Source organism: Lactuca serriola, chromosome 6 (assembly GCF_051521515.1).
Source record: "Lactuca serriola cultivar US96UC23 chromosome 6, Lser_US96UC23_V15, whole genome shotgun sequence".
Classification (NCBI taxonomy): domain Eukaryota; kingdom Viridiplantae; phylum Streptophyta; class Magnoliopsida; order Asterales; family Asteraceae; genus Lactuca; species Lactuca serriola.
In genome coordinates this window covers 171,836,168-171,853,952 of record NC_136413.1, presented here as the reverse complement: position 1 = coordinate 171,853,952, position 17,785 = coordinate 171,836,168, and the positions used below count along the sequence as shown (strand labels likewise).

At 35.1% G+C, this 17,785-nt stretch overlaps 1 protein-coding gene across 1 annotated transcript; it reads right to left on the bottom strand.

The window, feature by feature from the left end:
• Nucleotides 1-2,768, bottom strand: LOC145057365 (NAC domain-containing protein 17-like). The gene is made up of 3 exons (XM_079005184.1): nucleotides 2,363-2,768; nucleotides 974-1,870; nucleotides 1-572 (listed from the first exon to the last, which is right to left on the bottom strand). The coding sequence occupies exons 1-3, from the start codon at nucleotides 2,571-2,573 to the stop codon at nucleotides 187-189; spliced, it is 1,494 nt and encodes a 497-aa protein (XP_078861310.1). The 5' UTR covers nucleotides 2,574-2,768; the 3' UTR covers nucleotides 1-186.
• Nucleotides 2,769-17,785: the final 15,017 nt, after the last annotated feature.

Genomic DNA, 17,785 nt, shown 5'->3' with positions numbered 1-17,785 from the left:
TACAAAAATGACATTTATTTGCAAATTAGACCCACATGATTACACCCTCGTAGCATACCGTGTTAACTAAAACACCGAACAAACCGGTGCACGTTAGCAAACAACACCGCATGGACCGGTGCACGTTAGCAAACAGCTAACATAGCCATTTTTACCAACAAGCAAGCTACCCATAATCACTATTAATTACCATATACACCTACCCAATAACTCCATAGATGACCCTACAAACACCCATAATATAGCAAACAATACTCCAAGAACAGAGAAAAATACAATACCCCTACCCCTACTACTCGGTTTCTCTAACCTTTTCAACCCCGACCCATTGGCGGCAGAAGCGGCGGCAGCTGCTAAATTTATGTTTCTACCCCTGCTAAAGCTAGACATTCTTTCAAATGCCTTGTTTACAAGAGCACTCCCTTCTGAAGCAGAAGCTGGAGTTGTTGGTATTGAATCCACAAACGACCATAAAGCTGTTGAGAACCATGAACCCGTTCCATTGCCATTATCCACATCATTTTCAGGACATTGATTTGTGTAAAATTCAGGATTTTCTTCCATTAATACACCTAGAAAAATCACGCGAAAAAAGAAAAAAAAAACTTCTGTAATCAGCTAACGATTACATGTATATATTATATGTACAATATAAAGCTTGGTCTTGAACTCCCCGAGCAAAGCTCAGAGTGCTCATGCCATTGCCATCTGGTCATGAGCTCTTAAAATGTTAGCATATCATCCATAAATGCAACAAGGGTAAAATGGTCATTTACTCATACTTAAACATTCATTCAATCTAAAATAAAAACAGAAACAGTCTCGCTTACTCTATGGGAGTTGTTTTCTTTGGACTTGATGCGAAAAAGAATTACTTAGAAGATAAAAGTGTGGGAAAAGATCTTTTCCCATTAAAGTTCCAACTTTTTTACAAAATTTTAATTGGAATAAAAATAAAAAAGGGCATCAGTACCTGATGATGGATAAGAAATAGCTTGTTGAGTTGTTTGAGTAGTAGTAGTAGTTGTGATGCTGCTATCTCCATGATTGTTGTAATCCCATAAATCACAACTTATTTGAAATTCATCATTACCATGACTCAAAACTTCACTCCCAAGACCCGAGTTTTCAGGCCCATATTCCACAAACCTAGTGATCGAATCATGGTAGAGATCGAATTCCGCCAAAGACCCGAACTCCGGAATGGAATCGGCAATTCCGGGCTGAGGACCAACCAAATCATCCAACTCAAGAAAATCTTTCAAATCGCCACAACTTTCCATGAAACAATTCCCAGTCTCTTTTACTTCCGGGACTTGAGGAGGAATCTCGGGTTCATCAATAATCTTGTTCAAAAACTCAACAATATCATTTGTAAACACATTCTCCTCTTCTTCTTCTCCAACAACTTTCACATCATCCACTGCAATCGGAATCGGAATCAGATTCCGTTTCTGTACCAAAAAAGCATCAAGATCCACACAATCTTCATCATCACTCCATTCCTCCTCAACAAACGGAGCCCCGTATTGCTCCCCGTTTTTGGGACCAGGCCCACTTTTTTTAAAGATTTTGTAAAGGACATAGTGTTCTTGGGTAAACGGGCATCTTTTGAGCTCCTCTTCATCCATGGTGTATTCATGCATGACCCAATCGGTTCGTCTGCCCGAAGGTGCCCGACCTTGGTAATAAACAAGGGTTTTCTTGATTCCAACTGGAAATGATTTCCTTTTGATGATTCTGTCTTTTCCTGTTGCTTTCCAATAACCATTCATTGTTGCTCGGCTTGATCTTCCACCATTTGGATACTTTCTATCTCGTGGGCTGAAAAAGAACCATTGTCGATCACCTGATTTTAGTTTGGATTGACCTGAATTTGAGAAGAGATTAGTTAGTATCAATTGTTGAAAGATTTAAAGATTTAAAGATTCTTTCACATGATCACTTTCAAAACAACAATACAACCAAACATTCCTCTAATCAAACAATAGCATACAACAAAAGAATCAAAATCCAACAAGATTGTACATGACAAGATCAAGATAGGTAATAAACAATCATGTAAGTAATTCAAGTAACAAGATCCAAATAACCAGACTATACAGAATCAACCCCATGATCATCACATAATCGAAGCACTTGAAAAAGTGATAAACCTAATGATTCAACAATCAAAGGAAATCAAAATAAACAAACCCTAACGACGAAATAATCACAGAATCAAAACACTTCATGAAATAAGATCATATACGTATATTCAACAAAAAAACGAAACCCATATCAGTAAACAAATCCAAATACAGTTAATGATATCAAATGACAATAAAATATAGTAAAATTAAGCGAAGGAATGTATACATACCAGGTAACTCTTCTGGGTCCCACTTGTAGACATCAACTTCGCCGATGATGTCGAGCTTGAGCGATCGACCACAGATCTTCCTCTTCAGGTAATAAAGAACCAATTCTTCATCAGTCGGATGAAATCTGAAACCAGGTGGAAAGCACTTTCCGGCAGAGGGCGCCGACTTTGACTTTGAAACCGTCACTGCTTCAATCAAGTCAGAACCCATCAAATTGGGGCAGAGAACAGCTGTTTTTCGATCGATTGAAGGTGTGTTGGTGATTGATGGAATCTGGGTTAGGATTAATTGAAGTGTGTTTTGATCGGAGAGTGTTCTTGAGAGATTTAAGAGAGGCGTGTAGGAGAAGATTTGTGACCCCAAAGGGGATGACTTTGGGGGTTTTCTCTTGGGTCCAAGCGTTTACTGGTCTTTATTTGGTGAGTGAGCAAAAAAGGAAATATCCTGGAAACTCGCTTAAGTTTGGTTAAATTCATTTAGACTACCTAAAGTATAATGAATGACACATTGACCCTCCAACTCTTTGATTCAAGGGTGTTTAGGAAATCTTATCTAACTCAATAATAAATTTTTGACAAAAGCTTTTATCAATTATATGATGAATAAAAATAAATTAAAAAGTATCTTGATTAGCTTTTGTGTGTGTGTGTGTGTAAAATGAGTAAATTACCAAACATGTGGATGGTTTGTGAGTATTATTATTTTGAAAAATAACTTTTTGATGGTAGTATAAAACAATTTTTACTAGTGTTTATTAGTTTTTCAAATATATTTTTTTAGAGATGTTGACTTTAAAAAAAATCTATTAACACAATAACATTTTTCGAACTCTATCTCACGGAGGCAGTTATAATTTATTAAAGTGACATTTATTGGTTTAAATTAAATTTTATTGATGAAAGGATCGAACTCGATAATTAGTCAGAAAAAAAAAGGTTTAAACCATTTCTTAAATCATTGTATACATATATTTAAGTGTTTACACTTTACAATATATCTTTCACATATTTGTATATTTGTATGGCTTCTTTGCATAATGCATATCATACAGAAATTCAGTTGTTCTTATATTCAAATATGTTGTACCCACGTGTTGGGTCGATGTATCCAACTGGTATATTGCAAAGTTTACGGGTGTTTGACCTTATATTTATTTATTTATCATATTTATTGAGGGATAACTTTGAATAATCTACAAGGTTTTATTGGATGAATTTAATCATTTTCGAAACATCCTAGAACTTGTTTTCAATCATTGTGCTTCTAATTCCGTTCACATTACCGGACCTTTGATTAAATGACATATTCACTCCTTAAGATTTAACGTTTGTTAGTCAAAGGACGTTATTAACATTCTAACAGGATAGTACTTGCTTGGGCTTTAAATTTTTTGTCTATTTCTTTTCTTCTTCTTTCATTTTTCCATTTTCTCTTTCTACAAAGAATTCTTGGTTTACGATATCGTGGAAGAAGACTAATAAAATGAATATATTCAGCCTTTAATCTTTAACATACATGTAGTACATTTTTTGAAAGGACATACTTGACATTTTACTAGGACAATGGTATGCAATAATTAGTGTTATACCCGTCTGGTGGACGGTGGACCGGTGTAATAAAAAAAATATTAGTTCTATTTTTTTTTATATCTTCTGAAATTTGTTCCCATATAATAAAAGTTATTTCCCCAGTAACTATTAACCGTAAAATATAGAATTTGGCTAGCTATCTATGTGTTTCTATTAATGATGGAAAATACTTCTATGCTAGCTATCAATGTGTTTCTACTAATGGTGGAAAGTACCTCTATGGAATAAGCAATACTTTTTTTTAGATAACCAAATTCAATCCAAGATAATATTAAATATGAAACAACCTTAAGATGAATTCATAGAAAAAAATATACAAGGTCCAAAAAAATGTCTTAAAACATGTGTAGTATAGCATCCAAAACAATGATTCTATTTATGTTTAAAAAGATAAGTACAATGTTGTTATTTGTTTATGAAAAAAGTACGTTGCCACTATTGGCTATAAAAATATAAGTAATCTTTTGTATATGGAACAATTATGTATCTTTTTTCTACACATAGACCAATTATGTATTTTTTTTTTTTTTTTTTTTGCATAGAAACGGATTAAGTAAACAATATAAGTACAATGTTATTACATGTAAAAAAAGTAACTTCTTGTTATACTTTGCAAATTTCTAAGTATGTTCATTTTCTGAATAAAAACAAACATATAGTAATATTTTTTTTTCTTTTTTTAAACTGCCATCTATGATTCCTTTCCTATATAAAAAATCAACAAATCCTATCTACTACAAATTTCCACTTGTATTCACTTCTAAATATAACAATAGTAGTGATCATCAAAAGAAAGCGCAAGAAAATGAAAGGATAAACACGGGTAAAACAATAATAAACCCTTACCTAATAAAAGTAAAGCATGGCACCCTCTAGAAATCTATTGAACCTATTGGTAAGCCTTATAAGCGTCTTGTTTCCATTCTGTGTACTCGCCTAAACATTATACTTTATGCTCTTATGAACATCCCATCTTCACAATAAGATTTGATAATATAAAATGTAGCCTTTCTAGACGTGTTGGGAAAATCTGCATGTTTTGTAGTGCTCTTTATCTTGAGTGAAAATCACTTGTTTACTCTCATCCTTCTCTTGGGGCAAACCCTTTTTGGTTCTTGATACTCCGAGCTCTTGGTCCCATATTACCTATATAACTTGCTTGGATACATTATGTTCATGTATATATTTGTTGTATTCATGGAAGACATTGTTTTTAGACTCTGAAAACACCAAAACAAAAATCAAAATTAAGCATTAAAAAAAATACACACAAAGCTAAGAGACTTAAAATAAAATTTATACCATGATATGAGAAGTAGGACAAACATTTTGTTGATTTCATGATGCAACTGGAGCATTGTTGGCATTTTTTGTTTAAGGATTAGAATATAATGACCTATCTAACCATCGCATTGGAGAGTGAAGCCCATCAAAACTGTAGCTTGAGTCTTGATAGTTATTATGTGCACCTTTTCCATATGATGCATTTGGATTGAAAATCTCTTATACACAAAGGGTAAACAATCGATTACAGATGCTTAACTATTTGTATATAATACCAATGGACAAACTTCATATTGGAAAGTTGTATCCAAAACTACTATTGTCACAAACCCTATTGAGTTATCCTTTCCAAGGCTTCTTATACTGAAATAACATATATTTTATATTAAAAAGATTATGTGGAAAAATTAATTAATAACTTGTTATGTAAAAAACACCCAATTCCATAGCCTGCCTACAATAGATCGACTTGATTTTCATATTAGAGGAACCACTCACAATTGAGAAGCAATCATCACCTAACTACCACTTTTTTTATGAGAACATACACAAAGATTTACACCAATTTAAATGCAAAAGGGGAAAAGAATCAAGAACATGTTCCAATTTTATAGCTTTGTAGAGATATATTTTTTGATGAAGTAATATGGATTCCATCAGCATTTGGAAAAATACAACATTAAAGATGCAAACAGATTCACATCTACAAATAACAAAATGTATTTGTCGACTATCTTGAACAGTAATGCCCTTCACCTCTATCATTGTCACAATCAACACACAAAGGGAAATATAAAGCAAGAAATGAGGACATTTCTAATAAAACTTAAGCAATTGTAAACCAAAGTGATGCTTACAGTGGTTTGAGAACGAAGTCTGCTCCTCAGCATGTGGTAAATTCCCATACTACCAGCCACTAAACCAAATTCCTGTGTATAATAATTCAATGTTAACTAACAAGATTAACAATATTCACCACTACAGATACATGCACTCTTTAAGAACCAATTAGATCAAACATTTTAGAAGAAATTTTCCAAGTACAAATTGGAAACAAAAATAGAAAAAGTACTCATGTATTACCCCTCTCCTTTAAGCTCTTTAATCTTCCCCTTTACTCTTTCTAAAGGTAGGGGAGGAAAATTTCTAAATTATCAATGTTTTATTAGAAAAGAATGTCAAATTACTCACTAAACACGTTGAATTCATGATACATAGAGTTCTCAATGCAGCTCCGTATAAGCTTAAACTTGTAGTTGATACTAGATCGAAAAAAATATATAACTGTAAAAACCAAATTAGATTCCAAACACATCTCCATTTCATCCTAAAACGTAATGCTACATGTACATTATATTAAACAACATCAATATCCAAAGACAACTTTTCTTAAACCAGGAAGAATCAAACAAAAAAGCATACATGGCATTTTACCTTAGCTAGATAAATGAACATCCAAATCTGCCAGTGAAGTACCATATCAGCTATCAATTGTTCTTTATCGCATCCGTACTCCATATAAGTAATGTGTAACATCCCGATTCCTGAGAATGAGATTTTAGGGATTTCATGCAATTAAGGAAGTCTACTCAGCGATTTGGAGGACCCAACTCGTCGTGTAGAGTTTTAGTCAGCCTGCATGATTTAAGAGGTCTACTCGACGAGTCAGAGGACCCCAACTTGACGAGTAGGATCTGTAAGATGAAACACTAATTTCCAGGGTTTTACACCCTATTTAAAGGGTCATAAGCCTCCCTCAGCCTCCCTTACTGTCCCTCTTGAGCTCAGAAAACCCTAATCTCGCCTACTCTCTATTTTCGTGTGTAAAGAAGCTTGGAAGGTGGATTTTGTGAAGAAGGCTTGAAGTCTAAGGATCTTGGAGCAAAGAGAATCTTGTGGACCTAACTCTATTTCATCTTGACATCATTTTGAAGGTGTTAAAGTTGGAGCTATATTTGGAGAAGTTTGACATTACCATCTCGAGCTAATTGTGAGGTGAGTTGTCCTCACTATACTAAAAGGGTTGAAGGCACCAATGTCGATCCTTTTCAGATTTGTATCCAGTTTATTGCATGATATGCTTATTGATTTACATCCTGGTAGTTAGGATGAAGATATGCTTAGTGACCTGGTTAGGTTGGTATCCTGGTATATAGGATAATACTATGTTAGTGACCGGCTGGGTTGGTATATTGGTTATAGGATGTTTGCTATAATTAGTGATTTATTAGATCGGTTTGAATGTTATATACATGCTAACATATGATATTTATGTGCACATGATTATTTGATTGGGGTTGGGTTGAGGCGGACATGCGTTGTGCTGAAGGCCAACATACCCTGGGCAGACCGGATAGATTGCACACCCGGGAGGGCATATTAGTCAGGACGAAGTCCCGGCGAGCGGTCCGGATAGGCTGAAGGCCCTGAGAGGCGGTCCAGACGTGTCGAAGGCTCGGAGAGCAATCCAGATAAACTAATAGCCTACAAGGCGGTCCAGTCAGGCTGATGGCTCATTATGCATGTTGTTTGTTTATATGATATGATTATGATTGTATGGTGTTGGTATTTTAGGAAAACTCACTAAGCTTCGGGCTTACAATTGTTTATTTTGTTTCAGGTACTTCTTATGATCATGGGAAGGTGAAGGCATGATCGTGCACCTCCTTATGTTTTTATGATTGATTCTGGGATACTCTGACATTAAACCATTTTGAAAGCATATTTGTAATAATTATCGGTTTTTGAATGATTTAAAAAGTTTTAAATTGGCTTGATTTTTATGGATGTTACAAGTTGGTATTAGAGCCTTGGTTTGAGTGAATTGGAGGAAACACTCATGTCTCTCCAGTCTCAAACTAAGGACAAGAATTTAAAATGATTTTTCAAATGGTTTTCAGAATACTAAAGGAGGATGCAAGTGTACGATCAGCGGGAGCCAGTAAGTAGACCCCAAAATAGCTTACGAATTATTTGATATGTTAGAACTGTTGGATTAGGTGTCTAAGCCCATAACTATTATTGGTCTGTATTCGACCCGAGAGTAGCATGGTCCATTTGGGTTGCATATCAATAGGACAATTTGTTAGGATGGACCTTTGAGAGAAGGTTATTTATGGTTTATTAATATATTATAAGTAATAATATATTAATATGAAATCATATGTTTTAATTAGTATTGATCAAGAATTAATTTGGAATTAATTTAGTGGTCGAAAGAGACTAATTAAATCTATGGGGACTAATTCTGATAATTAGTTATATTTATATGTGTTGGGCTTAAGATCCATGTTGGACCAAGTTTATGTATGGATACATAAAGAGTTGGGCCACATGAACCATGGATCATAAAACCCATGGGTATGGATTTGGGTTATATCCATGATCCTAGAAGTCCCACATATAAATAGATACTTCATTGCCCAAAATCGCCACTTGTATCTTTTTAGAGTTCATGGTGTCTTTTGTGTGCATGGAATTCTCTCTTAAGTTCATCCTTTGTCCATGGTGTGTTGTGATTCCATTTGAGGCTTCCACACTATTGGGGCTAAGCTATTTAAGGCCAAATACACCAAGAATTCAAGCTCCATCAAAAGGTATGTCATGCTAACTAGTATATTATATTTTTATGTTAAATGCATGCTAGTTGTAAGATTAATACCTTGGAAACCATTTGCATGTATAATTAGTGAAAACATAGATCCAAGGTATTTAGGGTTGTATGTGCACCATAGGATGCTGTAGTATACCAAAACCCGACAGTGGTATCAGAGCCATGGGTTGTTTTCAATTATACTTGATGCAAGTTGCTGGAAAAAACTAAAAAAATCGAATTTTTTGCTGTCGGGACAGTAGACTCGACGAGTCCAGTGATGGACTCGACGAGTCCATGAACAAATTCATCCAACTCGTCGAGTTGGTTCATGCACTCGACGAGTTGGACCCCCTGACAGCTTATCTTCGAGTTTTTTTTGGCCTGTTTTGGATTAGAATCATTACCGCAAAGTGTTTTTGTTCATAAAATTTGTCTTTGATACTATGGTAATGTTTATTCTCATCCAAATAAAGGATAATAATCAAAATTTCAATTTTTATACATGTTTATATGATGCTGGAAAAATGTTGATTATGAATGTTCATGTTTATGAGTTTGTTTAGATTAATAGAAAAAATTATGAGATAGTTGTTTTCAATCCAAATTAATCTACAAGTTGTTCATAATATGTGTTTTTGTAACTTGTCCTCAAGTTACATGAAAAAGTCACATTTATGAATTTTAAAACTCATAAAATTTCCATAAGTTATTAAAAAATAAAGAGTCACATTTTTTAATGTTTTTAAAGTCTTCCATAACTTGTCTACAAGTTATGGAACTTGAAGGGTTTTTTTTCCATTAAACCACTTTAAAATTCATAAGTTATGGAAACCATAAGTTTTTGAATTGTTCAAAACTTGTCCTCAAGTTTTGGAATTTGTAAAGTCAAACCCCATATACACTTTAATTCCAAACTCAAGAATTTTAAAAGTTAAAGTTAAAACTTTATGGACTTCATTAAATTAATTAAAGTGTCTAATTAAAAGAGTTAATAATTCCATAAAGACATGGTTTAAGTTTAATTAAATTAAGAGTATAGTTTAATTAATAGATTAAACCACCAAGTATTTTAAATGTTTAAAATACACTCTTATACTATTATAATATTAATAGTTAATACTTATATATATATATATATATATATATATATATATATATATATATATATATATATATATATATATGTATGTATAAGAACAAAGTCAGGTTTACCGTTAGTAGGCCTCATTCACGAAGCCGGTCTATAAGGGGGGTATAAGGTTACTGCCTATAAAATGGCAGTTTAATGGGTGTCAACTCTCACCTACCGCTTCCTTGACTGGTGGAGGGTCGTTAGCTGAACGGGTTTGACATGACTGTAATTCTCCCTTCATTAAAAGTATTAATGATAAATACTAAGTAACTAAAACTTTTATAAATACTCAATCTTAGTTACTTAGGAAAATGTGAATTTGGTGCTAGCCCATGAAACTCACACTTTGTACCTTACCAAGTTGTTGGTGGAGCGTGTGTGGGTAACCGGCACACTAACTTGGACTAGTAAGGATAACAAAGGGTGACTTAATGTTTATCATAGATCGGTGGAGCGTGTGTGGGTAACCGGCACATCGATTAGGTGATAATATTAAGGGTACCAAGTGAATTTGCATGGTTATTCACACCTTGTTTTGTGATCCTCGGCATCCCAGTCACAAAATTTGAGAGGGCACAATCAAGACTGAAACATGCCATTAAAAAGCTCAATGAATCTCAAAAGATCTAGGATTTTCAAATCCAATTAAAACCTAATAAATTATTTCGTTTTTCATGGTGGAAATTGGTGAATCGTCATTCACCTACCTTCAAATATCTTATAACTTGGATTACGACATCCTTCTTCCAAGTTATAAAATATTGTGTTGGGTCCTAGCCGAAATATTTCATATTGGGTATTATATTAAGGACTTAAAAATCAACTAAGTTGAATATCTCCCATTTTAGATGTCTAGTTTAGACATATATGATCTATCCAAATCTCTTGGAATTTCACTTCCTCCACCCCCTCCAATTATTCTCCCTAACCAACAAATTCAAGGTCACTCAAGCCCTATTGGCAAGCAAGATCTATGTGTGATCACATCTTGGAGATGAAGTCACATATTGACAATCCGAGAGAGTTGGGTGTTAAAGTCTTGAGAAATTTGGATGTTCAATCACTTTCTAAGTCATATAGTGAGTTCTTTTGGGACTACTATGTGACAGACCATGACTTGACCCTTAATGATCTTACCTATTTGCTTGGTGCTGCTGAATCAGAAATGATTTGAGGACTAGTAAAGCAAATTTGATTAGAAGATCAACTTCCCAAACCTTCTATTTCCAAAGGATAGGGCATTGGTTGCGAAGCTGCCTAATTTACCTGAACAATCATAAGGTTGGTAAAGTCAAAGAGTTTGACTCTACTTCGGGTAAAGTGCACTATCTAACTCTATTAAGTTCCTATTTGAGATTCTTATACATGGTGTGACCATATCACATTTTGATGTTTTGTAGAATCGAAGAGAGGAAGCTTAAAGGAAGTATATGTTGATTCTGATCGTGAAGATGGATTTCGATCGCATGGTTCGGTGATCAGAATTGTGAGTTGTTGCTTAAGAGTTATGATATATTGCTTAAGAATAGATAACAACAAATTTTTCATATGCATTTGCATTGTAAGGATAAGTTTTTCCGCAAGTTTTAAATAAAAGATAAGGTTTTATTTTATTTATTTTAAATACCCTTATAGTGGCATTTGTGAAAAATGGTTGTTTATATGATTCCATTGATAGCAATATTCGAAAATGGATTTGATTCTTTCGGATGTGGTAGTGTCATAATTTACCAAATAAAGAAAGATTCTCATCACCCAAGTTTCAATTGGACCGAAACTTGGAATCATACAAGTTGTATGATGAATGAGAATTTTCATCATTAGAAAATTAAGTCAAGTGAAAGGACTAAGGGATTGAGTACACATTCGTGTGCACTGGTCAAGTCCACCACAAAGATTGATAAGACTATTCGTCATGATTTACTAAAGTTTAGTAAATATGGTTTTACTTACAAGTTTAAGTATAATTCTGAAACATTGGAAAATATTCGATGTATGGAAAAACGACTGAGAAGAATCAAATTAGGCAAAAAGATAAAAGTTTCTCAAATCTGAAAAGATGGGAGAGTACTTTAGTATCATGTTTTATGATCATCTTAATGATTACCATATCACAAATGATCCTCTAAGGACATCTTAGTGCTTTCTTATGGCTAAGAATAGGAGTCATGAATTGTTGGAATGGTTAAATCAAGAAGATGAGTCATACTTCGTTCCAAAAGCAAAGTCTTAGAGTCATACTCCAAGATTGTAACTTGAGTGATACATCTTAAAAAAGGTTTCTTAACACTAGTCAAATGTAAGAGTAAAATGTTTTTTACTCTTGTACATTTGAAATTGGTAAGTTGTGATGTTTTGAATAAAACAGAGACCAACTTAGGCCAATTGCATGAAGTGTTAGTCTTGATAAGAATCCGGACTATCCCTTGAATATTTGTTTTGTCAAGGAATGGTTCTTGACAAGATAGTCTTATATGTCAAGAGGAAAGTGAGAGTCTTAAAGGTCTTGAAAGTTTCAAGAACTAATCAAGGATAAAACCTATAGTTCTTCACTAGCACACGAATTGAGGTTTATAACCTATCATGTTGACATTTCTATGCCCATAACTACTTGGAAGCAATGGCAGGCCCTTGGGCTGCCAGGTGGCAAGAAGTTAAGACCGCACAAGTTCAATCCATATGAATTTGGATGTGTCACTAACCTTGTCTTGTGATTATGGTTTTGACAAAATTCATATGGATAGGAACTCATACACCATAAAATCTAAGTGTCATAAGGTTTCTCTTTGATTTATGAAAATGATGGTGAGGAAACGCTTTCACTAAGTAGATTTTTAGTAGATAGCAATTGTGACATTTGCATTCTCAAAGTCGTTAATGGAGCGTGTGTGGATAACCGGCACACTAACATAGACTTTTGAGAAATGGAAAAGGTCTAAACAATTGAGACTATGATTACAATATCCCTTTTCATAGTTCTATAAAATTGTTTAGACACACATGTGAGCTATCTAAGGAAATGTGTATGATTTTGATAAAGTTTTATCGAAGCATCTTGTATCAGAAATCTGAACTTTGGTAAGAAAGTCAATAAAGTATTGATTTCTAGAAGTCCAACTGTTTTCTGAGTACATGTCAAAGCTAGTGGGAGCATAAGTGTTATGCTAGTAATCATCATGTTAGTGGGAGCATGATTATTATGTTAAGTGTTAGTTATAGAAAACAAAAGGGTTTCAATTGGGAAAAGTTGTTTTGTTATAATTAAGGGAGAGGCAATTATACTTCATTTCAATTCTAAAAGCTTAGATTGAGATTTTGATCATCTTTAGTCAGGGATATATATATGAATTTTGTGTTGGAATGGTTCAACATAAGGAAATTCTATATATATATATATATATATATATATATATATATATATATATATATATATATATATATTGCGTTTTCAAAATTCGATTATGATTACGACATCCCTCTTCATAGTCAAATTTTGAGAACATGGCAAATAAAAAATATTGTAGCAAAATATTGGTCTAGTATCATGTCTTTATGTGAGACATCATGAATCGTGTCCCATATGCTTCAGATATAGGATCGATTGCATGTGCTATAATATTTATCCTTTCTAAATTTTCTGAATGCCTAAGGCATTAAGATCTAGAATTGGATATGACTAAAATGATTAAACAATTGTCGAGGACAATCTAAGGTTTACCAAAGATTGGTTGCTCAAGGATAGTTGGAAGTATAGTGTTAATTTTAGGAAAGGACCATAATTGATATATTCTGAAAAGAGGCAACTCTTGTTCAGAAGTGACAGTCAAAATGAGAATATGGAAATATTCCCAAAGGTAGAAGTTGTTCATTCAATCTGTGTAAGATTAGGAAACTTAATGCTAGAAGGTCGTTCAAAGCAATGTACTTTGAATTTGAGACTTTGGTTCCATGGAATGCTCTCCATTGGGATACTATGTAATGATTGTTGACAAGTCTTTGTGACTTTGTGCATAGTCATTACGAGAGGATCAATGCATATAAGTTTAGAATCTAACAGATTTCGTTAAATGGTGGGGATTTGGAAATCTTACATTTACGATAAAGATTTGGGATTGTGAAATGAGCATCATTGGAATCATGTTCAATTGATCTATTTCACAAAGTAAAGATCATAGATAAGCATAGTATGCATACTTGATGTATGGCATGACTAGTGTTTATAAAACATAGTTTACATGCTTGGAGCATGGGACAACTATTGTTTTAATTCAAGTATAAAGTTGATTATTTGAAACATTATACAATGAATAATGAGTAATCAATATGGTGTTTAAATAAAATGTGTTTTATTTACTCTCAAAGGTGCTTGGGACCATAGAGGATTAGTATTATTCTTGTGTTTCACTTTGCATGTTTTGACTTCCAGAATAACTAGGTTATTCTTTCCGAATGACTAAGTTATTCAAACCATCCACAGTTGATAATACGTTGGAAGTAGGTATTAAGGCAAGACTGTCATGAATCGGGTTTGTACATGTCCAAGGTAGTAGACATAGTAAGAGTTACTACAACATTCATGAGTACTCCTGGAATAGGGACTCGAGTATTGGATTCAACCCACACTCATTTGAATCACTTCATGGATTTTATCACGAGTGATCATGAGACGATAATATCTTATATTTTTCAAACCTAGAGATATAAGTTGTTACTATGAGTTGGTTGTACATTGATTGCACAAAAACGCATTCGGTAACTCGATGTTATAAAACGTGCCTTTGTGTATGATTCAACAAGTAGTAGAACAAGCCATATGAGTCGAAGTTTATCCATTCCTTTAAACTTCAGGATAAAAGCGATATTTGTGGGCCCCTCGATGATTTGGTGATGATAAACGTAAGTGCTCGGCCGGGCCTGGACTGATTTGATTTGTTCAATTAGTCAGTCGTCATAAATCGGAAATCGGGAAACGACAAATGGACAAAGAGAATGATTATAATCCATGTCTCAGTCCATATGATATCTAGAACGGAGGAATATATGATCCTTTATCTAATGGACATGTCATTTGATTTGTTCAGAGTTTGACAGCGGCTTTAAGAGCTATGATTGCTAGTCGGGATCTTGGAGTCATACTTGAATAATAGTTTTAGACTTATCCAAGTGGGAGACTGTTGGATTAGGTGTCTAAGCCCATAACTATTGTTGGTATGTATTCGACCCGAGAGTAGCATGGTCCATTTGGGTTGCATATCATCAGGACAATTTGTTAGGATGGACTTTTGAGAGAAGGTTATTTATGGTTTATTAATATATTATAAGTAATAATATATTAATATGAAATCATATGTTTTAATTAGTATTGATCAAGAATTAATTTGGAATTAATTTAGTGGTCGAAAGAGACTAATTAAATCTATGGGACTAATTCTGATAATTAGTTATATTTATATGTGTTGGGCTTAGGATCCATGTTGGACCAAGTTTATGTATGGATACATAAAGAGTTGGGACACATGAACCATGGATCATAAAACCCATGGGTATGGATTTGGGTTATATCCATGACCCTAGAAATCCCACATATAAATAGATACTTCATTGCCCAAAATCGCCACTTGTATCTTTTTAGAGTTCATGGTGTCTTTTGTGTGCATGAAATTCTCTCTCAAGTTCATCCTTTGTCCATGGTGTGTTGTGATTCCATTTGAGGTTTCCACGGTATTGGGGCTAAGCTCTTTAAGGCCAAATACACCAAGAATTCAAGCTCCATCAAAAGGTATGTCATGCTAACTAGTATATTATATTTTTATGTTAAATGCATGCTAGTTGTAAGATTAATACCTTGGAAACCATTTGCATGTATAATTAGTGAAAACATAGATCCAAGGTATTTAGGATTGTATGTGCACCATAGGATGTTGTAGCATACCAAAACCCAACAAGAACAACATGCTAGTGCTAGGCTAAGGATCTTCAGGAATTCCATGATAGAATTGCTTGATTATCTGATGCCTGATAGCCTAGGGTTTTCCTTATATGAAATTGACATCATTACTGTAGTTACTTAGTGTATGCATCGTGATCGTACATAATTAAGATCGTATAGCCTGAGAATGTTTGGTTTGGCCTTATTTCCTGTTCTTGTTTGATGAAGGGCTTAGGGTCGGATCAGGCATTCGAAAGTCTATAGGATCCAACGTTATGTATGGTTAGAATACACGAGTATTGTAGGGTTGGTGGAAGTTTCATGGGTGGGTCGTGCGAGACCGGTAGGCCAGTTATGAGATATTTAGCATTCCTCTAGGAGTGAGGATTGAGCGCTCGCCGTGTTTATGTATACTGTTAGGGCGTTGTGATGATACTTGAGACAAATATGGGTAGGTGTGGAAGGTAGTATGGGCCCGTACTACTGAAAGCACAGGGCCCATACGCGTAGCAAGGAAGTCACAACCCTTATGGTTTAGTTGGGAGTTGTTTCCCTATTATCTATGTGGATTATCTGATATCTTCCTTGTGTATTTTCAGTATGGTGGTTACGAGACACTTTGTGACTGGATCCGGATCAGGACCAGGAGATGGTGGGCAGGAGGGACAGGCAGTGCCCGAGGTCATTGGTCCGATGAGGTCGAATAAGTTGGACGCCAGGATTCGATAGATCTTGCATGATGATTTTTCTACTCTGTTCCGGGCACAACTGCCGGAGATGTTTGGGTCTATTAAGACCGTCATGGTTGAGTACTTTGACGAGCGCTATGCAGCCATTGCTGAGACGTCTGTCGTAGCAGCTACAACAGTTGTAACGACGGCAGGGGGAGGAGCTAGTCGGGTTTTAGTACCGGGACTTCGATAACACGAAGCCACTGACATTTGATGGGACTCAGGACCTAATTGTAGCCATGAGGTGGTTGTCCAACGTGGAGGGATGTTCTTTCATGTGCGTATGTCCTGCTGACTAGAAGGTCAGATATGTCTTGAACCTGCTGAGGTCTGGGGCAAAGGACTAGTGGAGGTTAATGACTGGGTCTTACACTGATGATCATAGAGTTGCGGTTACTTGGGAGCAGTTCAGGGATATGTTCCATGCTCGCTACATTCCACGGGTCGAGCGGGACCGGTTAGCTCAGGAGTTCTTGGAGTTAAGACAGGATGGTGAGATGGTGACGGAGATCACCTGTATGTTCATGGAGAGGGTGATGTTCTTCCTGGAGTTTGCTTCCGAGCAGGCTCAAATGACACGTTATCTGAGCATGCTCAAGACTGACATCCATCAGTTTGTTGCTACCCAACGTTGTTGTAACGACCCAAATTTTCACGCCCAAGAATTTCATTTTCAAATTAAGTGGTTAGCAAAACTTTAGTAGTAAAACATCATCCGATCATATCAATTCATAAAAACATATCTTGTGTCTGAAAACCAAAGCATGAAAATAATAATAATGTCAAAGTACAATCCCAGAACATCTCCTAATGCGGAAAAACCAATGTGTGTGTATGATGTTTCGCTACCGCGCCAACTCTTTCCCCTTCGCTGAAGAGGTACCTGAAAACAAAACTGTAAACTGTAAGCAGAAAGCTTAGTGAGTTCCCCCATCGTACCACATACCATACAATCACATCACATATACTGCCAGGCATTTCTGAGGTGCCCGACCTACCCGGTACGACCATTCTGGGGTGTCGACCTACTCGTACGACCATTATGGGGTGCCAACCTACCCGTGTCAAGCCATTCTGGGGCGCTGACCTACCCATGCCGAGCTATTCTTGGGTGCTAACTACCCTTCGGTCCTAACAACCGAACCTCGGGGACTATTTCACC